The sequence below is a fragment of the Pristis pectinata genome, chromosome 11 (genome assembly GCF_009764475.1).
Source record: "Pristis pectinata isolate sPriPec2 chromosome 11, sPriPec2.1.pri, whole genome shotgun sequence".
Taxonomy (NCBI): Eukaryota; Metazoa; Chordata; class Chondrichthyes; order Rhinopristiformes; family Pristidae; genus Pristis; species Pristis pectinata.
In genome coordinates, this window is record NC_067415.1 from 87364530 (window position 1) to 87390725 (window position 26196).

The 26196-nt window shown below is 53.1% G+C and overlaps 1 protein-coding gene across 1 annotated transcript in view; it reads left to right on the forward strand.

The window, feature by feature from the left end:
• LOC127575861 (collagen alpha-2(IV) chain-like) overlaps positions 1–26196 on the forward strand; it is a 110027-nt gene that overhangs the window by 39922 nt on the left and 43909 nt on the right. Inside the window, exons 5-16 of the mRNA XM_052026060.1 lie at positions 14857–14991; positions 16043–16087; positions 16475–16591; positions 19160–19228; positions 20100–20135; positions 20910–20972; positions 21079–21114; positions 22522–22563; positions 23415–23504; positions 25132–25185; positions 25338–25400; positions 25491–25535. Coding sequence (XP_051882020.1) covers positions 14857–14991; positions 16043–16087; positions 16475–16591; positions 19160–19228; positions 20100–20135; positions 20910–20972; positions 21079–21114; positions 22522–22563; positions 23415–23504; positions 25132–25185; positions 25338–25400; positions 25491–25535 — 795 coding nt within the window. The remainder of the gene's footprint in view (positions 1–14856; positions 14992–16042; positions 16088–16474; positions 16592–19159; positions 19229–20099; positions 20136–20909; positions 20973–21078; positions 21115–22521; positions 22564–23414; positions 23505–25131; positions 25186–25337; positions 25401–25490; positions 25536–26196) is intronic.

Genomic DNA, 26196 nt, shown 5'->3' on the forward strand with positions numbered 1-26196 from the left:
AGTGCCCTTTGGATGTGAAGCCTTAGTTTGCCCCTCTCCTTGATGGATCAGCTGACTGGGTGGGTGTTTGAGCAGTGGGGGACGTGTCTGTGATGGATGGTCACCAGTCCTCTTCTAGCCCTTTACACTGTGTGGAATAACCACACCTGTTCATCACACATAGTCAGAGTGTGAGCTCGTCAGCACCCACCCAGGAGCCCCCACACTCGGCAGCAACAACACCTGCACTTATCAAGCACCTGGAGCAGAGAAGGCTGAGGGGTCACCTGACCAGGGGATGATGAAGGGGATAGACAGTGTGGACAGGAAGCTTTCCAAGAGGGCAAAGGTGAGAGGTTAGGGGTTTAGAGGTGATCTGAGAGGGAACTTCTCCCCCAGAGAGGGGTTGGAGGGTGGAACACAGAGCCTGAGGGGGCGGTGGAGGCAGGGACTCTGGACGAGCACCTGAATTGTCAAAGCAGAGAGGAAAAGCTGGTCAATGGGATTGGGGTGGATGGTACTTGATGGTTGCCATGTACATGATGGGCCAAAGGGCCTATTTCTGCTTAGGGTTGGATGAGAATGTGGGTAAATGGGACAGGAAGATCAGCACGGACTCAATGGGCTGAAGGGCCAGTTTCTGTGCTAACCCTCACCCTGACCCTGACTCCATGACACCATGATTCACCCTTTCATGTTGCAGAGCGGCCCAAGGCCTCTGACAAAGGTTGTCACCCCAGCCCAGTCAGGGTATTGGGGCAGACCAACCCTATCCCAGGGGAGGGGCAAGATCAGGAATTCCAAGCTTTGGGAGAATACTGGAAATGATTGGGAATGAGGGGATGGATACCAGTCCACAAGTGGCAAAGCTCCGAGCTCTCAGGGAGTGGAGGGCTGGAGGAGGTGATATAGATTGGGAGGGGTGAGATTGAGGAAGGTAAATTTACAGCAGCCTCTGTTACTGATCTGCAGAGCGTGCAGCTCACTGGCCCTCCATGACTGGGAGAGCAGTCTGTTCCAAATCCAGACGTTCCCTGTTCCAGCACCAGAACTCTCCTCTGCTGACTTGCTGAGGGACCAGGACCCACACCACTGAGGTCTGGGTAGGTCAGATTGTCCTTTTGATTTTTAGATATAGAGAGTGATCTGACTTCTGCAGAAGTCACAAAGCAGCTCCAAATCTGTGAGCGAATTCTGGGTGAGTCCATGGACTCCACCCGCGCAGTGAAGGCAGCTGCTTGGACCCAAGCAATGGTGTGTAATTCTGCCTGACTCTGGGGACCCTGTTGGCAGCTGTACTGGGCTCAGCCACAGTGCATCTGCTGCACCACACTGCCAAGTGTAGTGAGCTGTGGGAAAGGCAGGAGTGATCCCATCATCCCTAATGCTGAACACAATCAGAGGGACAGAATCACACTTCAGCAACCTGGTGCGGCTGCAGTTTGGCTGGTGTCCCTCCCTCAGCACAGGGTCAACTGAGGTCCACAGCTGAGGCCAGCTGTGGACAGTGGTGGGCAGTGGGGGACAGTGGGGGTCAGTGGTGAGCAGTGGGGGGACATTGGGGAGTGGGGGGATGGGGGGACGGGGGGGTCAGTGGTGAGCAGTAGAGGACAGTGGGATCATCCTCACCTCTGGGTTCCACACCAATCATTCAGTGGTGGGCAGCGGAGACTTTAGTCATAGAGATCCTTCATCTGAAAGAGTGGAGATGGGTTTGGGTTAGCTTTTCCCTCAGGACTGCCCCTCCCACAGTGTGATCCTCCCTCAGTAACGCCCCTCCCACAGTGCGACACCCCCAGTACTGTCCCTCTCTAACCCCTGATCCTCCCTGAAACCCTGATCCCTGCCCATCCCCAAACCCTGTCCTTCCCGAATAACTTGGTCCCCTCCCTCAGCACCATCCCGATGCCCCAGAACACGTTGGGTCACAGATGAAAAGACTGCGAGTTGCACAGCAACAGTCTGTTTGGGCTGAATGCCCACTGCCGTGTGCTCATGTAGACGTTAGTGTGACCGCACCTGGCAACCTAGGAACAGCAATGGTTTCCTTGATTAAAGAACCAGTTGGAAGCAGTTCAGAGAACAACTGGAATGAGCAGGTGTGAGGAATGGACGGGTTGGACTGGTATCCATTGGAGTTCAGAAAGGCAAGAGGGGAAGATGGAAGATCCCAAGGTGTCTCCACAGGGTGGGAGTGGAGACGTCCTCTCTTGTGGCAAACTCCAGAACTAGGTTCACTGTTTAAAGATAAGGGGTTGATCATTTAAGACAGGGAGGAGTTGAGATTTGTCAGAAGATTGTGAGTATTTGAAACTCTCCAAGGGCGGAGGAAACAGGAACTTCAACTATTTTTAAGGCAGAACTGGTTAACAAGGGGTGGAAGGTTACCTGGTACTGAGGTTGCAGTCACATGAGCAGAGGGGCAGAGTGGCCTCCCTGTTCCTAATTCAGGTTGGTTCTTGCTGGGTAGACCCGCACCCTCAGCCCTGCCCCTGCTCGGGACGTTCCTGGGGTCACGTATGGAGAGGCCCCAATAGGGTGGAGCAGAGCCCTGGGTCCGTAACCTCCTCAGTACAGGCTCTGGTGCTGTGTCCACAGGCCCCCTACACAGCTCGATTCCAGGAACCAGCCCACACCGAGACCACACCGAGACCGCCCCCACACTGAGACCGATCCCCACCGAGACTGGTCCCCACCGAGACTGGCTCAACTGAGACTGACCCCCACTGAGACCAGTCCCCACCGAGACCGGCCCCCACCGAGACTGACCCACACCGAGACCAGCTCAACCGAGACCAGTCCCAACCGAGAATGGCCCCCACTGAGACCGGCCCCCACTGAGACTGGTCCCCACGAGACCGGCCCCCACTGAGACCGGCTCAACCAAGGACCGGCCCCCACCGAGACCACACTGAGACCGGCCACACTGAGACCGGCCACACCCGAGATTGGCCCCCGCTGAGACCAGTCCCACCAAGACCGACTACACCGAGACCAGTCCCCACCGAGACTGGCCCCCACTGAGACTGATCCCCACTGGTCCCCACCGAGACTGACCCCCACTGAGATTGGTCCCCACCGCCCCACCGAAACCAGCCCCCACTGAGACCAGTCCCCACCGAGACCGGCCCCACCGAGACCGGCCACACCGAGACTGGCCACACCGAGACTGGCCACACCGAGACTAGGCCACACCAAGACCAGCCCCCACCGAGACTGGTCCCACCGAGGCCGACCCACAGAAAGAAGGCCATTGTCCCATTCAGACTATGCTGGTTCTGTTAATGGGGTTGTCCAATTAATCTCACTCTCCTCTCATTCTGATTAATCCCACTCCCCCACTCTCTCTGATTAATCCCACTTCACCACTCTACAATTAATCCCACTCCCCTCTCTCTCCGAATAATCCCACTCCCCCTACTCTCTCCACCATCCTGTTAGGAAATAATGGGTGGTCAGGTCATAGTGACACACAATGGTCCACTGCATCAGAGGGAGAGCAAGGAGGGGGATTAATCACTCAGAGGGAGAGAGAGGAGGGGAATTAATCACTCAGAGGGAGAGAGAGGAGGGGGATTAATCACTTGGAGGGAGATGGAGGAGGGGAATTAATGACAGAGAGAGGAGGGGGATTAATCACACGGTGAGGGGTGTAGTAGGGATTCGTACTGCTACAACCAGCAATGCCTCTGCCATTTCCCCCACAAGAGAGTAGGGCTGTGTTAATTCCCACATCCAGAGAGGATGAAGGAAGTGGGACTGAGTACATGTGGTTTGAGATGTGTTCCTGGGCTCTGTTCCTCAGAGCAGGATGCATGGTGACTGACAGGGCCCTGGGGAGTGTTGTAGAACAGAGAGACCCAGGGGTAGGTACATCGTTCCCTGAAAGTGGGGCACAGGTTGACAGGGTGGTGAAGAAGGGTTTTGACACGTTTGCCATCATCAGTCAGGGCACTGACTACTGGAGTTGGGATGTCACATTACAGCTGTACAAAACATTGTGCAGTACTGTGTGCAGTTCTGGTCACCCAGCTACAGGAAGGATGTGATTCAGCTGGAGAGGGTTCAGAAGAGTTTCACAAGGATGTTGCTGGGACTGGAGGGCTTGAGTTATAAGGAGAGAGTGGACGGGCTGGGACTGTTTTCCCTGGAGTGAAGGAGGCTGAGAGGTGACCTTATAGAGGTTTATGACATTATGAGGGGCGTAGGTACGGTGAGTGGTCACAGTCCTTACCCCAGGGTAGGGGAGTCTAAAACTAGGGGGCACAGGTTGAAGGTGAGAGGGGAAAAATTTAACAGGGACCTGAGGGGCAAGTTTTTCAGTGTTTAAAAGACATTTGGACAGGTTCATGGATAGGAAAGATTTAGATGGATATGGGCCAAACACAGGCAAGTGGGATGAGCTCACATAGGCAAATTAGTCAGCATAGAGAAGTTGGGCCGAAGGGCCTGTTTCTGTGCTGTGTAACTCCATGACTCTCAGGTGACTGAAGACCAGGTGCTCCTGTATAAACGTTGACGCACATATGGTGGGCACACGTTGGCAGATCACAGCACGCACAGTTACATCTATGCAGGTACACTTGTGTACACATATGTACATGCATACACATGTACACAATTGCACAAATGCACGCGCACACACACACACTCACACTCACATTCTCTCTCTCACACACACACACTCTCACACACACACACTCACACTCTCTCACACACACACACGCTCTCTCTCTCACACACACACACACACGCACAATGAATGGCAATGCAATAACTGGGCTCACAGTCGTTATGTGCTGACGACAAACAGTTATCAGATCCACCCCTTTTGAATCAAACTCCCTGCAAATCTCAAAGTCCTGAGCAAGACTTGAGTTTCTGTGTGAATTAGATTTTGTATTGAGTTTCCGTGGCTCAGTCTGCAGTTATATGTGGCTCCAGATTTGAGTTTTGGTTTACTCTTTGACATCTCTGTGGAGGGAGCTGGGGGGAGACACGGTGACTATGGGATAGGAAGTGCAGTGGTGTTGCCAAGGCCAAGTGCTGGGACATTCTGATTTCAACCTCCACCCACTTGTGTTGTGCCTCAGCTGAATAAGTCTCCCAAAATCTGTGTCTGGGGACTTGGAATCAGAGACTTCCTCCCAGCGTGGGCAGATGAAACCTTCGACACAAGCCAGCAGGGGTTCTCAGCTGACGGGTACCGATTGCATATGATTTAAAGATGTTAGATCAACATTGCTGGAAAAATCCCAGACAACTGGGTTTGTCATTAACGGAGGGGCTTTGTGAAAGAAATTCCAGAGGAAATGCTGAGAAATGACGTGGGCGAGGGAAGCTACACTCCTTGCACTGCGCTGAAAGTCAGTTTAACTCTACAACTCCTTCAAAATGTCTGTGCACTCATCCCGACCAGAAATTGACAGCCTCCACACCCCCAGTGAAAAAGAAGAGCTGCTGGAGGAACTTAGCAGGTCAGGCAGCATCTGTGGAGGGAAACAGACAGTCGACGTTTCGGGTCGAGACCAGTCCTGCCGAAGGGTCTCGGCCCGAAACGTTGACCGTCCACTTCCCTCCTCAGATGCTGCCTGACCCGCTGAGTTCCCCCAGCAGCTTGTGTGTTGCTCCAGATCCCAGCGTCTGCAGTCGCTGGTGTCTCCGCACGGGAAGATGCTCTGATCCCCACCACACATTCACAGCAGGCTCGCAGAACCCAGGTGCATGTTAAATGAGCATGTGCTTATCCAAGGTGCGCGTTAGTGAACGGTAGTGCAGACAGGCCTCTGCGTACTGCCAGCTGAGAGTGTAGACTGCACGGGTCCTCTGGTCTTGTCCCTCTGACCATGATCACTGGGTCCCCTCCAGCTGACACCAGCAGCAGTACCAGAGGCTTCTGCTGGGAATCGGGCTCCTGCTTGTTACCAGGTTGTGAAGGGGTGAGGAGTTGAGTGTTGTACATAATCAGATCCTGAGCCGATGTCAAACCCCCTTCAAACACCCTCCCCCTCAGCTGTTCTTCACAACACTGTTCTACTCCAGGGGAATAAGGAATGTTGCAGCACGAGGCCATTCGGCCCAGCAAACTGGTGCAAGCTCCTTGGACGGATGATGTGAGGGTGTGGATTCAGCAGCAAAGTTAAGAATAGACCAGCTTCAAAAGCCAGATGTTATGTAATTTAGCTTTTGCTTCCAGCTGTGTTGGTCATTGGGAGTCCTCACTGACATTGGGGCTGAGTTTAGTTTCCCAGAACATTGAAGAATTTTCCTTCTGTTAATCAGCAAGGCTGGTGTTTACCACCAATCACACAGCACACACACTCACCCCGAGAAACATCCAGTGTGCACAAGTATCAGACGTGACACACTCACCCTGAGAGACATCCCAGTGTGCAACAAGTATCAGACGTGACACACTCACCCTGAGAGACATCCCAGTGTGCACAAGTATCAGACAAGTTCTGACACTGAGCCACATCGTGAGATATTGGGACAGGTGACCTGATGCTTAAAGACAGGGGTTCCACAGAGGGGTGGTGGAGAGGTCCAGAGCTCAGGGCCCATGTATCAGATGGTGGGGGGGCAGAGCTCGGGACCCATGTATCAGATGGTGGGTGGGGGGGCGGAGCTCGGGGCCCATGTATCAGACGGGGGGGGGGCAGAGCTCAGGGCCCATGTATCAGATGGGGGGGGCAGAGGTCGGGGCCCATGTATCAGATGGGTGTTGGGGGGGGGAGGGGCCCTCTAATTCTAAGACTGTGCCCTCTAGTCCTGGACTCACCCACCAAGGGAAACAACTTGGCCACATCTACTCTGTCCAGTCCTTTCAACATTCGAAATGTTTCTGAGGTCCCCTCTCGTTCTTCTGTACTCCAGTGAGTACAGTCCAAGAGCTGACAAATGCTCATCATATGTTAGCCCTTTCATTCCGGGAATCATCCTCGTAGATCTTCTCTGAACCCTCGCCAACATCAGCACATCCTTCCTAAGATAAGTGGCCCAAAACTGTGCACAGTATTCCAAATGAGGCCTCACCAGTGCCCCACAGAGCCTCTTCAACACTTCCTTTCTTTTGTACATTATACGTCTCGAAATGAATGCCAACGGAGCATTCGCTTTCTTTACCACCGATCCAACCTGGTGGTTAACCTTTAGGGGATCCTGCACGAGGACCCCCAGGTCCCTTTGCACTTCCAAATTTTGAATTTTCTCCCCATCTAGATAATAATCTGCCTGTTTATTCCTTCTTCCAAAATGTACAACGGCACATTTCTCAACATTGAGTCTCATCTGCCATTTCTTTGCCCATGCTCCTAAACTGTCTTAAGTCTCTCTGCAACCTACCTGTTTCTTCAACACTTCCTGCTCCTCCACCTATCTTGGTGTCGTCTGCAAACTTAGCCACAAAACCATTTACTCCATAATCTAAATCATCGATATACAGTGTAAAAAGAAGCGGCCCCAACACTGACCCCTGCGGAACACCACTGGTAACCAGCAGCCAACCAGAACAGGATCCCTTTATTCCCACCCTTTGCTTTCTGCCTATCACCCAATGCTCCACCCATTCTAATATCCTTCCTGTAATTCCATGGACTCTCGTCTTATTTAGCAGCCTCTTGTCGAAGGCCTTTTGAAAATCCAAATGCATGGCATCCACAGCCTCTCCCTTGTCCATCCTACTTGAGATTACCTCAAAAAACTCCAATAGGTTGGTCAGGCAGGATCTTCCCTTCATGAAACCATGCTGGCTTGGACCTATCTTGTCATGCACCCCTAGGTATTACATAACCTTGTCCTTGAGGATCGACTCCAGTAACTTTCCAACCACTGATTTCAGACAAAAAGGCCTGTAATTGTCCTTTTGCTGCCTCCTTCCTTTCTTAAACAGCGGAACTACATTTGTGACCTTCCAGTCCTCCGGAACCATGCCGGAGTCTATTGATTCCTGGAAAATCATCTCCAATGCCTCCACAATATCTAAAGCCACCTCCTTCAGAACCTGAGGGTGCACTTCATCTAGTCTGGGAGACTTATCTGTCCTTAGTCCATTTAGCTTCCCCAGCACCTTCTCCTTAGTAATCTTGATTGTACTCAATTCTATCCCGAGACCCCTGGCTATCAGGTATATTGCTGATGTCTTCCACAGTGAATACTGATGCAAAATACTCATTTAGTTCCTCTGCCATCTCTTTGTTACCCATTATAATTTCTCCAGCACCGCTTTCAATCGGTCCTATATCAACCCGTGTCTCTCTTTTACTCTTCATATGTTTCAAAAAACTCTTAGTATCCTTTTGTATATTAACTGCCAACTCCCTTTCATAATTCATCTTTTCTTTCCTCATGACTTTCTTAGTTTCTTTCTGCAGGTTTTTAAAAGTTTCCCAGTCTTTTGTTTCCCACTAATTTTTGCTTCCTTGTATGCCCTCCCTTTTGCTTTTATTTTAGCCTTCACCTCTCTCGTTAGCCACATTTGTGCCAGTTTTCCATTCATAATTTTCTTTTTTCTTGGAATATATTTATCCTGCATTTTCCTCATTTCTTGTAGAAATTCCATCCATTTCTGCTCTGCCGTCCCTCCATCTAGCTTACATTTCCAATCAATTTGGGCCAGTTCCCCTCTCATGCCACTGTAATTTCCTTTGTTCCACTGAAATATTGACACACCTGATATCAGCTTCTCCTTTTCAAATTTGAAACTGAACTCAATCATATTGTGATTCGTACTTCCTAAGGGTTCCTTTACCTTTAGTTTCCTAATCAGTTTAGGTTCATTACACAGCACCCAATCCAAAACAGCCGATCCCCTGGTGGGCTCATCAACAAGCTGCTCCAAAAAGCGATCCTGTAGACATTCCACAAACTCTCTCTCCTGAGATCCACTACCTTCCTGGCTTTCCCAATCCACTTTAATGTTAAAATCCCCAATAATTATCTTGACATTGTCTCTCTGACATGCTTTTTCTATTTCCAGCTGTAACTTGTAGTCCACATCACAGCTGCTGTTAGGGGGCCTATATATAACTGCTATTAGTGTCCTTTTACCCTTGCCATTTCTTAACTCAACCCATAAGGATCCTACCTCTTCTGACCCAATGTCCCTTCTCTCTAGTGATTTAATATCATTGCATACCATCAGGGCCACGCCACCCCCTCTCCCTACCCGCCTATCTTTCCTATACACTGTGTACCCTTGGACATTCAGTTCCCAATCACATCCGTCATTAAGCCATAACTCGGTGATGGCCACAATGTCATTTTTTTAATCTGTAGCTGTGCTGCTAGGTCATCCACTTTATTTCTAATGCTACTGTACATTTAGACCAGTACATTTAGTACTGTACATCTAGTACTGTACATTTAGACCAGTATCTGCTACCGATTTCGCTGTATTTCTATTGCTCAGCAAATTATCCTGTCCTTTCACCTTCCTGTCCCTCTTACCTTCTTTGCTGCACATTGTCTTGGACTTGTTTCTATATACCTCTTCCTCTATCCTAACATCCTGGTTTCCTTCCCCCTGCCAAATTAGTTTCAACCCTCCCTAATAGCTATATTAAACATTCCCAACAGGATATTGGTCCCCTTGGAGTTCAGCTGTAACCCATCCTTTCTGAATAGGTCCTGGTGGTGGGGTGTGTGGAAGGAAGGGAGCCCTGGTGGTGGGGTGTGTGGGAGGGAGGGAGCCCTGGTGGTAGGGTGTGGGAGGGAGGGATGCAGGGAGCCCCGGCTGTGGGGTGTGCGGGAGGGAGGGAGCCCCAGTGGTGGGGTGTGTGGGAGGGAGGAAGCCCCAGTAGCGGGGTGTGTGGGAGGGAGGGAGCCCCGGTGGTGGGGTGTGTGGGAGGGAGGAAGCCCCAGTAGTGGGGTGTGTGGGAGGGAGGGAGCCCCCATGGTGGGGTGTGGGAGGGAGGGGGTCAGGAGAAGGTCTGTGCTCAAGTGAATGAAACCCTGGCAGATCAGAAGGTCACCCCTCTCCTCACTCCAACTGACCCACCTTTCACCTCTTTGTTTGTCACGAGTCCATCTAGCACTCTCAGAATTTAAGATGTCTCTGCTTTCACTGCCCTTCAGAGAGTTCCAGAGATTTATACACGTCAGACAGAAGGAATTTTGCATTGTCTCTCTCATAAATGGGTACCGTCTTATTTTAAACAAAGCTTGAAACATCCTATGTATCCGCACTATGGAGACCCTTATACGTTCCAGTCAAGTCCCCACTCCCTATTCCACAGTCCAGTAGGCACAAACCTTCCTCAGAAGTAACCTGCCCATTCCATAAATTAATCCCGTGAACATTCTCACAACTGCTTCCAACACACAGCACCTAAACTGGAGGGGAGCCAATCTCTTCACAGGGAGGTTTGCTGGTGCTACCTGGGAGGGTTTAAACCAGCAAGGGGGAGAGGTGGGAACCAGAGCAATAGGTCAGCAAGTATTGAGGGGAAGGTTAGGTCGAGTTAGTCTGACAGGAAAGATGGCAGGGCCAGGTTAATGAACACAGTGGGACTGATGGGCTGAAGTGAGTTTATTTCAATGTGAGGGGCATTATGGGTGAAGCAGATGGGCTTAGAGCCTGGATCAGTGCATGGAACTACGATGCTGTGGCCATTACAGAGAAGGGCAGGAAAGGCATCTCAAAGCTCCAGGATTCAGATGTTTCAGAGGCAACAGAGAGGATGTGAAATAGGTGGGGGGAGTTAGAGCACTGATCAGGGAGAATGTTGCAGTGGACATCCTGGAGGGCTTGTCCAGTGAGCCAATGTGGGTAGAGCTCAGGGATAAGGAAGGTGCAGTCACTATGATGGGGTTATACCAGAGGCCTCCCAACAGCTGGCAAGAGATGGGGGAACAGGTGTGTAGGCAGATTATGGAAAGATGTAAACACAACAGGGTTGTTGCAGTGGGTGGTTTTAACCTCCTCTCTGGGACTCCCTCAGTGCCAGAGGCTCAGATGGGGCAGAACTTGTTAGCTGCATCCAGGAGAGCTTCTTGACACACTATGTAGATAATCCAACCAGGGAAGGGGCCGTACTGAACCTGGTGTTGGGAAACAAGCCTGGCCATGTGATCGGAGTTTCAGTGGGAGAGCATTTTGGGAACAGTGATCGTAAGACCATAAGTTTTCAGTTAGTTATGGATAAAGATAAGACAGGACCTCGGAAAACAGAGCTAAATTAGGGAAAGTCTATTGACAACAGTATTAGGCGTGAGCTGGGGAGAGTAGATTGGGAGCAGCTGTTATTGGATAAGTCCACATCTGGCATGTGGGAGTTGTGTAAAGGCCAGCTGGTCAGAATTCAGGACCAATGTGTTCCTATGAGGAAGAAAGACAAGATGGCAAGGTTTGGGAACCTTGGATGATGAGAGGTGTTGCAAATTGAGTCAAAAAGGAAAAGGAAACATAGGTAGGGTTTTGGAAGTTGAACTTGGACAGGGCCTTTGAAATTGATTGACAGGAGAGAACCTAAATGGGGAATCAGGAAGGCTAAAAGGGGCCATGAAATGCTTTGTGAGTAGGATTAAGGAGAATCCCGAGGAATTTTATGCATACATTAAAAACAAGAGGGCAGCAAGACAGAGGGTAGGGCCACTGAAGGACAAAGAGGGAATTTCTGCCTGGAGCCAGAGGAAGTGGGTGAGGTACTAAATGAATACTTTGCCTTGGCATTCACCAAGGAGAAGGACATGGAGGACTGTGAGATCAGGGAGGGTGAAGCTGATATTCTAGAGACAGACCAGGAAATTATAAGCTGGTGAGCCTTACATCAGTGGTGGGGAAATTATTGGAGAAGATTCTTAGTGATAGGATCTACTCACATGCGGAAAAGTAAAGATTCATAAGGGGCAGTCAACATGGATTCGTGTGAGGGAAGGACATATCTTACAAACTTGGTTGGGTTTTTTGAGGAGGTGATGAAGGTCATTGATGGGGGTCAGGCACAAACTTTGGTAAAGCATTTGACAAGGTCCCTCATGGTCGGCTGATCCAAAATGCACATGGAATCCATGGAGACTTCATAGATTGGATTCAAAATTGCTTTGGCCATAGGAGACAGAGGGTAGCAGTGGGGAGGGGAGGGGGGGTTATTCTGACTGGAGGTCCGTTTCCAGTAGTGTTCCGCAGGGGTCGGTGCTGCATCCTCTGTTGTTGGTGATATATATCAATGATTTGGATGAAAATGCAGGTCGGCTGATTAGTAAGTTTGCAGGTGACATGTAGATTGGTGGTGTTGTGGGGTAGTGAGGAAGGTTGTTAAAGGATTCAGCAGGACTTTTTTCCCAGGGTGGGGGGCGGGGGCAGAGGGAGAGAAAGACAGGTTAAAGAGAAGGGGAGAGAGGGAGTGGGGAGAGAGGGGGAGGGGAAAGGAAGAGGAAGAGAGGTAGAAGGGAGAGGGGAAGAGGGGGTGTGAGAGAGCGCCATGGTGCACAGTGGAAGCCCCTGCAGTGTGCCCCTGTTCCTCAGACATCCACCTGAAGGAAGCGTCTGCTCACAGTGTCCTGGGTTTCCCCTGGAGTTCGCTGGTTCAAGGGTTAATGCACAGGGTAAAGCAAGCGGCTCCAGTACAGAATGTACACCCGGAATTCTACCAGCAATCCAAAGATCTTTAGCTGAAATTACCTTGCGCAGCTGCTGGACTGTTTAATCACTGGCAGATGTTTGCAGCTGAAATCTGCAGATGTTCTGGTCGGTGAGAAGTCTCACCAGAGAACATTCTCCCCTCCTCCCTGTCACCGCCTCCACCAATACTTGCCGGGAATCAGGCAGCCGGAACCTCTGGTTCCCGCTGGCAATTCCATGGGAACAGCGGTAGATGGGTGGAGCTCCCAGGACTGGGGGAGATTCGACAGCCCAGAATACACGGACCTTCACCCAGTGCTAGCCCAGCTCCAGGGCGGTACCGGGGGGGAGGTCACTGTGGGAGGGGCGGCACCGGGGGTGGGGGTCACACTGTGGGAGGGGCGGCACCGGGGGTGGGGGGGGGAGGTCACTGTGGGAGGGGCGGTACCGGGGGGAAGGTCACATTGTGGGAGGGTCGGTACTGGGGGTGGGGGTCACACGGTGGGAGGGGCGGCACCGGGGGTGGGGGGGGAGGTCACTGTGGGAGGGGCGGCACTGGGGGGGAGGTCACTGTGGGAGGGGCGGTACCGGGGGTGGGGGTCACACTGTGGGAGAGGCGGTACCGGGGGTGGGGGTCACTGTGGGAGGGGCGGTACCGGGGGGGAGGTCACTGTGGGAGGGGCGGTACCGGGGGTGGGGGTCACACTGTGGGAGAGGCGGTACCGGGGGTGGGGGTCACACTGTGGGAGGGGCGGTACCGGGGGTGGGGGTCACACTGTGGGAGAGGCGGTACCGGGGGTGGGGGTCACACTGTGGGACGGGCGGTACCGGGGGTGGGGGTCACACTGTGGGACGGGCGGTACCGGGGGTGGGGGTCACACTGTGGGAGGGGCGGCACTGGGGGGGAGGTCACTGTGGGAGGGGCGGTACCGGGGGTGGGGGTCACACTGTGGGACGGGCGGTACCGGGGGTGGGGGTCACACTGTGGGAGAGGCGGTACCGGGGGTGGGGGTCACACTGTGGGACGGGCGGTACCGGGGGTGGGGGTCACACTGTGGGACGGGCGGTACCGGGGGTTCCCTCACTACTGGAACTGGGGACAATATCCGGACCTTGCTGTTCGTCGTTCTGTTGTGGTGCTTGAACCCAGGACCTGTGGTTTCAGAGGTGTGGGGCAGTCCTGTCTGAGCCTCAGGGTCACCCCGCTGGAGTGGGTCCACAGGCAGAGAGACCACAGGTTGTGGTTCTGCTGCTTTCACTGAGTGGCCCCACATTCATTCCTGGCCTCACTCTGCCACCCAGTGGAATCTCCAGTAACTGCACCTTCACTCAATCACAGTTAGCACGGAAACAGGCCCTTCGCCCAACTCATGGAGGCCAACGACATCCCTCCTCTCTCTCCACCTCCGTCCGTCCGTCCGTCCCTCCCTCCTCTCCCTCCGTCTTTCCTTCCCTCTCCTCTTCCTCCCTCTCCCTCCTTCCCCTCTTCCCTTCTCCCTCCCCTTCCCCCTTCTCTCTCTGTGGAACACCACATCAGATTTTACTAATTGAAATATAATTTTGATTAACTGTATTGATTAAATAAATTTTCTATTAAAACCGAGTTAATAATTTTAGACAAATGCTGAGACAGTGTGAGAGTTTTGCGCTCTGCCTGACACCCGCTTCCAGGAGCTGTTCGGAGGGAGGTTGTATCCGAACTCCACCTGCTGCGACAAAGGACAATCAGCCTGCAAACCTATCAGCCGAGAATCACCCTATCAGGAGTGAGGGTGCATGTCACGTGACCCTATCTTGAGTGACCCAATCAGAAGTGAGGTTGTATCTGGAGTGTCCCTCCCAGAAGGGAGGGGGTGCATCAGAGGTGATCCTATCCGGACCGAGAATGACCGTCAGGACTAACATTGTCTCCTGAGTGACTGAGTCAGGAACAAGACTGTCCCTGGGGTGAGGCTGATGGCAGGAACGTGGACTGTCCACCTCCCTCCACAGACGCTGCCTGACCTGCTGAGTTCCTCCAGCTGTTTGTTTGTTGCTCCAGGTTCCAGCCTGTGCCATCTCCGTGTCCCCAAGTACCTGGAGTGGCCCTGTTAGGAGTGAGACTGTACTGATGATGAGACTGTACCTGTGTACCGATGCCAACCAAGATGTTTATATGAGATAGTACCATTTGGCCCATATCTCTTTGAGTCATTCCTATCCATGTGCTTGTGTAGACGTCTCTTAAAGGTTGTAATCGTACCCACCTCCGCCTTGCTCCTGTTGATGCTGTAAGATCCGTGACTATCAGACATCCCACCGTTGTGTTTCTCCAGGGCCGGCCGGGAGTTCCGGGAGCAAGAGGAACCCCGGGACCGCCAGGACCTCCTGGACGCCAGGGAGTGCCTGGACACAAAGGAGTGAAAGGGGACAGGGGTCTGGAAGGGCTGATGGGAGAGGCAGGAGCCAAGGTGAGTCAGAGCCGTCCGGTTTACCAACCAGTGTAGATCGTGGCCTCACTGGGACCCTGTTTGTTTAGGGGACGGAGCTCCCCAGTCACGGGGGGGGGGGCGCGGGGGTGGGACTGTCTGCTATGTGGCACTTCATTCAACCCTGTAAAGGTCACCACTGCCCCTCGGCCCACTCCCCAAGAGACCCCTGGACCCCACCCAGCTTCCCCTGATATGGGGTCAGACACCGACCAATCCCAGAGACCAGCTCCACCACGCAGTGTCCCAGGGAGAGCTTTGGGGACCCTGCACCCACACTGCCATCTCCCCCCAAACTGCCACGCTCCTCACCCATCAAGTAACTCTGAGATGTCCTCCGGGAATCCCCGTCCTCGCTGAATCCGTTGGATGGCTCGTGCCAGCAAGGTCTCCTTCATTCTCTAGGGTCTGGGGGCTGGTTCCTCCTAATTTAACTACAATTGGAGCCCATTTCCCTCCTCCCCAGCCCCAACCACCTCCCCCAGCCTGAAACTCCTGTCCTCCCTAACATGGGAAGGTCAGATCACTGGTCACTGTACTCACAATGGGGTTAACGAGGTGGTTCAGGATGGGTGAACTCTGACCTTGTCTGGTTTGGGGTCTCTGCTGGGCCCCCACTGGAGAGGTGGGAAGACCCCCTCCCCCACGGGATGTTTGAGGAGGTGAAATCTCCACCCCCCCCCCCCCACCAAATTGGAGCCCCAAAGTTGCTCTGGATCCCCCATCCCAATGACCCTTCCGTTGGGAATACCCTGGCATGTCTGGGAGACTGGCTGGTGTCCTCGGTGTGATGATGCTCTCCCACTGACTACCCGTCCCTATTGTCGAGCATTCCACAACAGGAAGATGTCAGGAGGTCGGGCAGTGGAAGTGCCTGGAGCAAGTCAAAGCCCTCCCTCAGTGGGGAGGGAGCTGGGGGTCCCCAACCCAGCGTAGCCGTAGTCAATGGGAGAGCCGTGTGGGTGCTGAGGTTGGTGTTTGCTGGAACTTAACCCTCTCACTAACAACTTAATTACTATCTTTTACAAAATAGGGACCAATGGGGGTGCCTGGATTTGCAGGGAATGACGGGATTCCGGTGAGTTCCTGGACCATGGATCCATGGTGTGGGCCAGGGATGGAGGATGGGGGCAGTGGGAGGCTGGGCTATTCCGGGAGGATTGTGGGGGAGAGGGGAGGGAAGTAGGGTCCGGGAATGGTGGGTATGGAGCAAGGTTCATGAGATGGTGGCACAGAGCAGACTCTGGGGCAGAAAGCTGGGCAGCTGTCAGTCCGCCCCACAACATGGGTGTGGACCATCTGCCCTGAGGTCTGTGGTGGTGAAATCTCTGGTGGGAGGCATGTGGGACCATCACTGATGCTCTGGATGGTCAGGGAGGGTGCAGGGCTGGGTTTACCCACGTGGGACCTGGACGACCGTGGCTGAGCTCTCTGAGTAACTCTGCTGATGATACCTGTGTTAAAGGGTCACCCGGGACAGCCTGGACCACGAGGACCACCCGGATACGATGGCTGCAATGGGACCAGGGGAGATGCTGGTGGACGGGGAGTGCCTGGTTTCCCAGCTGGACCCGGACGTCCTGTAAGTACAGCTCCTACCAACGTATCATGTGGGGAGTGTGGGAACGTGGCCAGGACAAGCCTTCACTGTCACATGGATCACGCTCAGTAAATGTAAACCAGAGAAATGCTATTCAGCCCATTGTTCCTGTGCTGGCCCCGAGAGAGGGTCCAACTCTTCTCTCGACTAACTCAGCCCACCCTGCCTTCTGTAAGGACTCCATTTTCTCAGCTCCAACGTCTCAGGCACGTTAGCTCCCATGACAAGACTTTCCGCCTGGAACATTTCCCCCTTCCTGAACCATAGCTTCTCCTCTGCCACTGTGGACGGAGCCCTTGGTCTCACCCACCCTGGCTCTTCCCCCACTTCCTGGACAGAGCTCCCCGGTCCATGACTTCCACCACACCAGCCTCCACATCCAACATATCATTCTTTGCAAGTTCTGCCAGCTCCAACATTTCACCGTCAGATCCTTCCTTCCCCTCCCTCAACTTTCAGTGATGCGAAGGGATCGCTCTCTTCACCCCTCCCTCATCCATTCTTCTGTCCCCACCTACCACATCTCACCTCACAGCACTTTCCATGCAACCACAGGAGGTGCAACCACCTGTCCTTTCCCCTCTCCCCTTCCCACCACCCAGGGACACAAACAGTCTCTCCAGGTGAAGCAGTGATTCACTTGCACTTCTTCCAATCTAGTGTACTGCATTCAGTGTTCTCAATGCAGCCTCCTCTACACTGGGGAAACCAAACACAGATCGGGTGATCACCTTGTGCTCAGTCTACAGGAGTGACCCTGACCTTCCCGTTCCTGCCATTTTAATTCTCCATCCCACTCTGATCTACCTGTCTGTGACCTCCAGCACTGTTACACAAAGGCCCAGCACAAGCGTGAGGACAACACCTCATCTTCTGTCCGGACATGTTGCAGTCTTCCAGACTAGTCCTCCAGCTCTGGGTAACTCAGTCTGTCTGCATCAGCAGCGGCCACTTCTACTTCTCAATGTTGCCTGTGTTTTTTTTAATTCTCTCTGTGTAGTTTAACCTGTCCCACAGCCTTGCCGTTTGTAACACATTATACAAAGAGCTTAATGTGCTGCAAATGGGGAGAAACTGCAGATGCTGGAATTCTGAAATACAAACAGAAAATACTGGAAACACTCAGCAGGTCAGGGAGGGACAGTTAATGTTTCAGGTCAGAGACCCTTCATGAAAACTGGTATAAGGAGAAAACAAGTTAGTTTTCAGCGGCAGAGAAGGTGAGGGAGGGATGGGTAGAACAGGGCGGGGGAAATATCTGTGATAAGGTGAGGCCAAAGAATCCAAAGGCAGTTAGAAATGCATTAAGTTGATTTGCCTGTATTATGTGCTGTAAATCGAGAGGCTGTAGGACATACGCAGGAGGTCAGACGATGCAAATGGGATAGGAAAAGCTGAGCCAAAATGATGAGAGGCAGAAATGGACAGTTCTGGTGCAGAGAGATGGAGAGTAAGTTCCCTAATGTTGGAGAATTCAGTACTGAGTCTAGGGCTACGAGATACCCAGGTGGAAGATAAGATGTTGCTCCTCAAGCTTGCATTAGGCATTGTTGTGGTCGAGGCCACAGGTGGAGAAGTCAATGGGAGGGGGAATTTCAGGGTCATCCCACGGACTGTGTGCAGGTGCTCTGCAAAGCGATGACCCCATCTGGGTTGGGTTTCTCCAGGAGCATAATCTGCTGCTTCTCCTGTTAGCCCATTTGGTCTTGACCTACCAGAGGTACTTCCACTTGTCCCACTAAACCCTCCCCTACCCTTCCCACTGCTGAAAACTTTCCCCTTTCTGACCAAGGCTCTTGGACCAGGAATGTTGCCTGTTTCTCTGCTCACAGTTCTGTTCCCCTGCTCTGTCCCCACGACCCTGCCATTCCCTCCTGATCCAGGGTTTCTCTAGTTCTTATTGAAGCTCTGGCATCATCCCTTCCCGCAGCGCATTTCCAGATACATTCACTGCATAAAAACATTTCAACATCCCCTTCAGTTTGTGTCAGTCTCTGACCACGGGGTCTGATGCCAGTGAACTATATTTTACCTAATATAATAGGTCAGGCTGTGAGCTAAGACCATATCCAGGTGCTGTGAAAAGTTAATTAAGGAAGGGAAGGGAATTTTAGTTCAAATCAAATGAAAGTTACTGTGGAGTTTTCCCATCAGGTGAGGCTGCTCTGCTTTACAGAGATTGTGTTGGACTATATGGGGGATGAGGGTGGTGAGGGGTGGGTCTGTGTGTGTGAGGGATGAAGGAGGTGAGGGATGAAGGAGGTGAGGGGTGTGGGGGTGAGGGATCTCACTGACCACAGTCGGATGTAAACAAACGAGGCAGGTCTGGCAGAGTGTTGGTGAGATTTGTGGAATCACCTCTGGTACCGGACACTCTGGGTAGGGACTGTGGGTCTGCAGGAATTGTGGATCCCATCAGAAATCGTGAATCCCCAGGACGGGGGCAGTGAATCTCCAGGACAGGGGCAGGTGATCTGACGATGAATTGTCTGGAATGCAGCAAATGGCAAACGGTGAGAGTTTGATTGTCCTCGTGCGTTGTGTCCACAGGGTGTTGATGGAGCAAAGGGACAGAAGGGCGAACCTTTCCTGGTTACAATGGATGGGAAGAGCCACAGGGTGAGTGGTGGGGAACGTTCTTCCGGGCTTACGTCCACGCGCGGGTGTCTTTGGAGAGGGAGCATGCAGTCTCCGCGGGCAACCTGGGTGAGTTCCGCGCTCGGTGGGCCCCTCGGGGGATTGCATGTGTCGTGGACGGTGAGAATGCGATTCTCATCTGAAGTATTGCGTGCGCCTTTTGCGGTCATCTAGTTAGTGTTATTGCCGTAGTTATGTGGTTTGAATCTGTGTAGTTTTTCTTTCTTGTGACAGTTGCTGTAGTTTTGACACTGGATGTCATTTTGTAAAGCTTTAAATTAATCAACCTTTGTATGTTCATTAAAAAAAGTTGTGGGGAACATTGTTCTGGTTCCAGCTGTGGCCCCAAACTTGCTCCTCAGCCTCTGCTCAACGTCTGGGGCAATCGCAACACCCATCTGGTGCCGGTTTACAGAATGGAATTGGATTCAAAGTTGACAGGATGGGAGTTCCTAGAAGTTTGGGATTTTGAATTAAGTTTGAAAAACGTGGCAATAAAAGGGCCGTGAACTGTTTTAACCCAAACTCTGTTCCTTGTGGATGTGACTGCTGGTCCTTGATCCCAGTGCACTGTCTCGGGGTGAGTGGTGGTGGGCAATGTGAACCACTCCAACCACTGACTGCACCTCATGGTCGACTCACTGATCCTGTGGGTCTCTTCAGTTGATGCCCACCTGCCCTTGGCGGGGTCACTCAGAGTGTGGGCAACTCATCCCCCACACACAGCTCTGACCCTGGGGATCTGTGCCAAGGAGGTCAGGACCTGTGTGCTAACGTTCTCACAGGTCTGACCCTGGGGATCTGTGCCAACAAGGACAGGACCTGTGTGCTAACGTTCTCCTTATCTCCAAAGGGCCGTCCTGGTGCTCCGGGTCTCCCTGGTCCCCCGGTAAGTGTTGTGTTTTTATTGGGGGGGGCACATCCTAGGGGAGGGTGTGACTGATCAGTTGGTGGGTGCTGCCCTGTCCACATCCACAGGTCTACGAGCCCCCCGACACCCCACCCCAAGGAACCTGCTTCTGCTGAGATTTCATCACCTGGAGCACACACACAGCCGGTGATTGATGACCATGGCATCCTCGGTAATGGCCCACACAAGGAACGGGCAGGACCCAGACCCAGGGACCCCCAAACCTGCCCTCCCTCCAACACCCGTGAACCCCCTTTCCCCCGAACACCCCTTCCACCCAACACCCCTCCACAAACCTGTCCTCCCCCAACACCTGCTCCCCAAAACCCTCCAAACCTCCTCCAACACCCCAAACCTCCCCCTTTCCCCCAACACCCCTTCCCACCAACCTGCCCTCGCACCAAACCTCTGCTCCCACCAACACCCCTTCCCCAAACTTCTCCTCCCACCAAACCACCCTCCCATCAAATCTTCCATCCCATCACCCCTTCCCCTCCTCTCCCCCTCCCCTCTCCCTGCACCAAATGCCCTTCCCCCCCCCCCCCCCACCACAGTGAGGGTGGACCACTGAGCAAGTGCCACCCTGCCGAAGGGACAGTGGAGAGGAGCATGGATTGTGGGGTAGCTGATACCAAGGGAGTGCTGCACTGTTGTGGGAGCTTGCTGTGCACAGATTTGCTGCTGTGCCTCCTGAGTTACAACAGGAGAAAGCCCTGAACTCCACGTAAAGGCACAACTTTGCTTCCTTTACAGGGTGAAACCGGTCCCCCTGGGCACATTGGTCGAAGAGGTTCCCCAGGAGTCCAAGGGCCACGGGTACGTAGTGGATTTGGGATGAGACTGCTCTGAATGCCGAGACTCCGGTCATTTTCCGGGATGTGACCTGTGACTCTTTGTTCACTCTCTGTACCTTTGTTCACAGGGACTTCCTGGACCGCCAGGTGTTCGAGGACCAAAGGTAACGTCCCCCCGTCCCGACATTGTTCCCAGGAATAACCCCCTGTACTGAACGGTATCGGCCCACCCGGGGGGTGGGCATCATGTCTTGGAGACCTGGTTGCCCCCTCTCCGACTGAGCTATGGAGCTCCCTCCCTACCCTCTCCATCTCTGTCTACCCTTGGCCAGCCCACTCTTTGCCCAGGTTTTGGTCATTTAACATCAGGCTATGGTTCCCTGGATGTATCCCGACCTGCTCCCCAGCTGCAGGTATTGTGGTTGGGATGACGGAGGGTGTAGAGACCTGGGAATGAGTCGTCCATTCTGTGGGGACTGTTCGCTCTGCACCAAAGGCGGGAGGAACTGTTCTTCAACAGATACTGACAACCCAGAGTTCACAGCAAAGAGGCCATTCAGCCCATCATATGTTTCTCGAGTCCTTCCCCAATCCCCCAGAATTGGAGGCTCTGACTGCCTCCCCGGTGCCTCGTTGATCAGTTCTCTCTCCCTACACCCCGCTGGCTTTGACCCAAAAAGATTTTCCTTTCACCCTCCAGACTGAATCATTGAAATACTGAGGCTATTCCGCCCATCCTGTCTGTGCTGGTTAATCAAGGGTTGAAATCTTCCAGCACTTCCCATCACCACCATCCCAGCACCCCTCCCCTCCTCCTTGCCCCGGGCTCGATGGGAATTGCAAAACCATCGCATGCACTACTACGCAGGTGCTGCACAGGTGTCCTGTTGCTGCACATGTGGTAACTCTAGTTTCCCCTGTGAACCACCGGATATTCCCACCACAGACGGTAGCTGCATGAGCGAGATGTGCCGGATCAGAGACACAGTCAGTGACGCCTTCCCTCCTGCAGCCTAATGTAGAAATTACATCGTATCCTTTCAGCCCTGCGAGTGAAAGGCTCCCCTTCCTATTCAACGTTCTAGCCTCTGCAGCACACCATCTGAAGCCTACTCCCACTGGTCAGAGGGCTTCTCCCAGGGTGCCTGGTGAGAGGGAGCCCAGGCCAGGCATGGGAAAGAGCTCTGGATCCGTGAGGACAGAGAGCTGGGAGCACTCTCCCCCGTGGTCTCCTCCCCCACGCCTCCGAGGGGCTGCATCTGCTGGCTCAGTTACTACTGTGGAGACCTGTGGTCAGGGAGCACCACACTGCCCTGTTGGAGAGAGGTTCATCTGACACTGGGTGAAGGTAGAAGGTCCAGGAAGAGCAGGGAGTCTCCCTGGTGCACTGCACAACATCTAACTGTTGGGCAACAGCACTACAACAGACCAGTGGTCTTTATCAGAACATTTAATGGGATCCTTCTGTGCACACATTGGATGCTGGGTTCCAGCAGTGCCAGATCTGGGCGGTTGGGGCTGTGAAATGGGTGGCTGTTACATTAATGCTGTTCTCACTGATTGATCCGCAGGGGAACGACGCAGTCAGCTTCCAGGGTCTGAAGGGGGACAAGGTTGGTCAACTCTATCCTCCTGATGAGCAGCGGCCCGGGGCTGGTTGGGGGGCAGCAGCTGTTGAATGGACGGTGCAGGGCACGTCCTGGACCTTCAATGGATGGCACAGGGCATGTCCTGGACATCCATCAGTCCACAAACGCCAGAACTTCACCCATGAGACATTCAAACTTGCTGCCCTTTTACCATTGGTTGCACTGGGCGAGATGGGGGAGCAAATAGCTGGAAGGCAAGACAGGTTGGATCTGGAGAGGAGATGGGGGTGTGGAGGGTGTAAAGGTGCAGAGCAGGGAAGAGAGGGAATGGTCAGAGGCTGAGGCAGCAGAGGAAGGGAATGGAGTGCAAAATAAGTTCACAAAAAAACTGTCTGCCTGTGTCCCTCATTCTGTCTTATTTCTTTCTCTCCATTTCTTGTCTCAATCTCTCTCTTTCTTTCTTTGTATCTCTCTTTCTGTCTCTCTTCCTTTCTCTTTGAATGTACCTCTTGCTCTCTCTGTACCTCTCTGCACCTCTCTATAGCTGTATTTGCCCTTGTCTGTCTTTCACTCAATATCCCCCCACTATCTTTCTCTTTCCTGCTGTCTCTCTCCCCTTCCCTCTCCATCTCTCTCTTCTCCCCCCCCCCCCCTTCCTTCTCTCTCTCCCCTTCCCTCGCACGCGGTCAGACTGCCGTTACTGGAGATACAAAGGGCCCTGGATTTCTGTGTCTTTGATGTGAACACTGCAGCAAACACACATGGAGCGAGTGGACTCTGGAGTAGGACCAGTGGGAGGCAGTGGGTTTAGGAGACTGGGATCTGGCATATTTAGGACTTTGTATCATGCTGTTTGCTTCCACCTTTGACCATAGGGAGAACCAGGACTTCCAGGAGACCCTGGGCCTCGAGCCACCACAGGAACCCAAGGAATCATCTATATGAAAGGGGAGGCAGGAGAAAAGGTAAAACCACAACTGGGAGTTGTCACCTTGAGGAGAACACACTGAGCAGTGGCCACGGGCAAGGAATGGGTGGGAGGGGGCCCTAGCCTGCCAACCACCCTTGCTGTCTGCCGAGCTTAGTGACCAGTGCCCTTGGCAACTGTGGGAGGGGTGGTACTGAGGGTGGGTCACACTGTGGGAGGGAGGGGTGGTACTGAGGGAGGGTCACACTGTGGGAGGGGTGGTACTGAGGGAGGGTCACACTGTGGGAGGGAGGGTCACAGGGGCAGTACTGAGGGAGGGTCACACTGTGGGAGGGGTGGTACTGAGGGAGTGTCACACTGTGGGAGGTGCACTGTGGGAGGGAGGGGTGGTACTGAGGGAGTGTCACACTGTGGGAGGGAGGGTCACACTGTGGGAGGGGCAGTACTGAGGGAGGGTCACACTGTGGGAGGGGTGGTACTGAGGGAGGGTCACACTGTGGGAGGGGCAGTACTGAGGGAGGGTCACACTGTGGGAGGGGTGGTACTGAGGGAGGGTCACATTGTTGTCTGTGCCAGTTTTCAGGACATTAAACTGGAGCCCCTTGTGCCTTCCCGAGGGGTGTTTGAGATCCCGTGACACACTGCTGAGCAGCAGAGTTCTCCCTGCCCTCGTCCTTCACTGGTGGGAGTGGGGTGGGTTTGGGACAGACCCTTGGGGAGTAACTGCAGTGAGTTTAGTAGATGGTGCTGACTGTATCCACGGTGCTATAGGGAGGGAGTGATTAGGGGGTGTTGGTGGGATTCAAGTAAATGGACTGCTTTGTCCTGGATGGTGTCGAGCTTCTTGAGAGCTGTTGGAGCTGCTCTCACCCAGACAAGTGAAGATGCTCCATCATGCTCCTGACTTGTTCCTTGTGGATGGTGGAAGGGCGTTGGGGTGTCAGGACATGGGTTACTCAGTGCACGATCTCTAACCCCTGAACCAACAAACTGCTGCAGGAACTCAGCAGGTCAGGCAGCATCTGTGGAGGCAAAGGAACGGTGGATGTTCCTGATGTAGGATCTCGACCCGAAATGTCAACCATTCCTTTCCCTCCACAGATGCTGCTCAACCCACAGAGGATTGTTTTTTGCTCCAGATCCCAGCATCTGCAGTCTCCTGTGTAGCCACCTGCTGCTCTTGTAGCCACGATATTTCTGTCTGGTCCAGTTGAGTTTCTGGTCGATGGTGACCCAGGAACTCTGCGATGGTAATTGCATTGACCGGCAGGGAGAGATGGTGACACTGGTGAGGGGGACCTCTCTCGCATGTGCTCAGTTCACTTATTCTAAATATTAAAATGCACTTAAGGTTACATTTATGGAAATGTCATCAGGGCAACACATGCAAATTTAATATTAGTGTCAGAACTTAAATCCACAGCAAAAGAATCAGGGGCAAGGAATGTGTGATTCTAACTGGGCCCTGAAACCAGGCCCGGCTCTCCCCCTCCCCTCACCCCCTCCCCTCCCCCCCCCCCCCCCCCCCCAACCCCCCAAACCGTCTCTCTTCCCCCACCCCCCGGACCGACTCTCAGTCCCAGCAGACACACTGGTTTCTGGAGAGAGACATCTCTCAGGGTCCCGGACCACATCTCTATAACCGTCTCTCATTCCTCCCTCAGGGTGAACGAGGAAATCCTGGACTCGAGGGGGAGATAGGAAGTCCCGGGAGCCCGGTGAGTTGGAATTTCCAGTAAGATGGGTTGTTCGGTGAAATGCAGCGTCTTTGCACTGAGCAGGAGACTTCCTCCCCCCGCATGTCTCTCAGACCCCGCGGAGCCTGGGCAAAGGAGGGGCATTAATCACATCTGTTCATTGTTTTGTTTAGGGAGATCCAGGTCCAAAGGGCGAGAAGGGAGAAGCAGGAGTGACGGGGTTACCAGGCCCGAGGGTAAGGTGCTACCTGGCACAGAGACAATACTGTTCCTAAACCCCATGTTTGTCACTGATGGAAAGTTCTGACCTTTCTGTGTGATTCCAGGGCATCAGTGGTTTGGACGGATTCCCAGGTCTCGACGGGGCAAGAGTGAGTATCAGATCCATGTGGGAAACCCACTGGGTCAACACATCCTCACACACTGTCAGGCCCATCACACAGAACAAACCCTTCGACTTGTCACGTCCTCACTGACCACTGGGCACCCAGCTACCCCACCCTGTTCACCCACTTGCTGACCACTGGGCACCCAGCTACCCCACCCTGTTCACCCACTCGGGGACTGTTCTGGAACTTCAGTGGAACTTTCAGAGATGGGAAGGTGCAGCTTGTCAGAACAGATTACAGGGAAAAGTTTTCTCTTTGGTGAAAGAATAGTGAACAGAAAAACTCTCCAACTATTCCAAAATCCTGATGTTTCTGCATCTGGCTCACCGAGCACTGATTGCTGCTTCCTTTCAGTGTAGAACAGCACAGGAACAGGCCCTTCTGCCCATCATGTTGTGCTGAACTAATTAAGATAATGACACATTTAAACTAATCCCTTTTGCCTACACGTGGTCCATGACCCTCCATCTGTGCCTCTGATTATTTTATAAACTTCTATCAGGTCTCCCCTCCGTCTCCGCTGCTCCACGTCCTTCCTGTAATGGGTGACCAGAATTGAATGAAGAACTCCAGACGCAACCTAACCAGAGTTTTAGAAAGGTCTTCAAGATCTCAGTTCCCACGCTCCCTTGAAACTTACCAG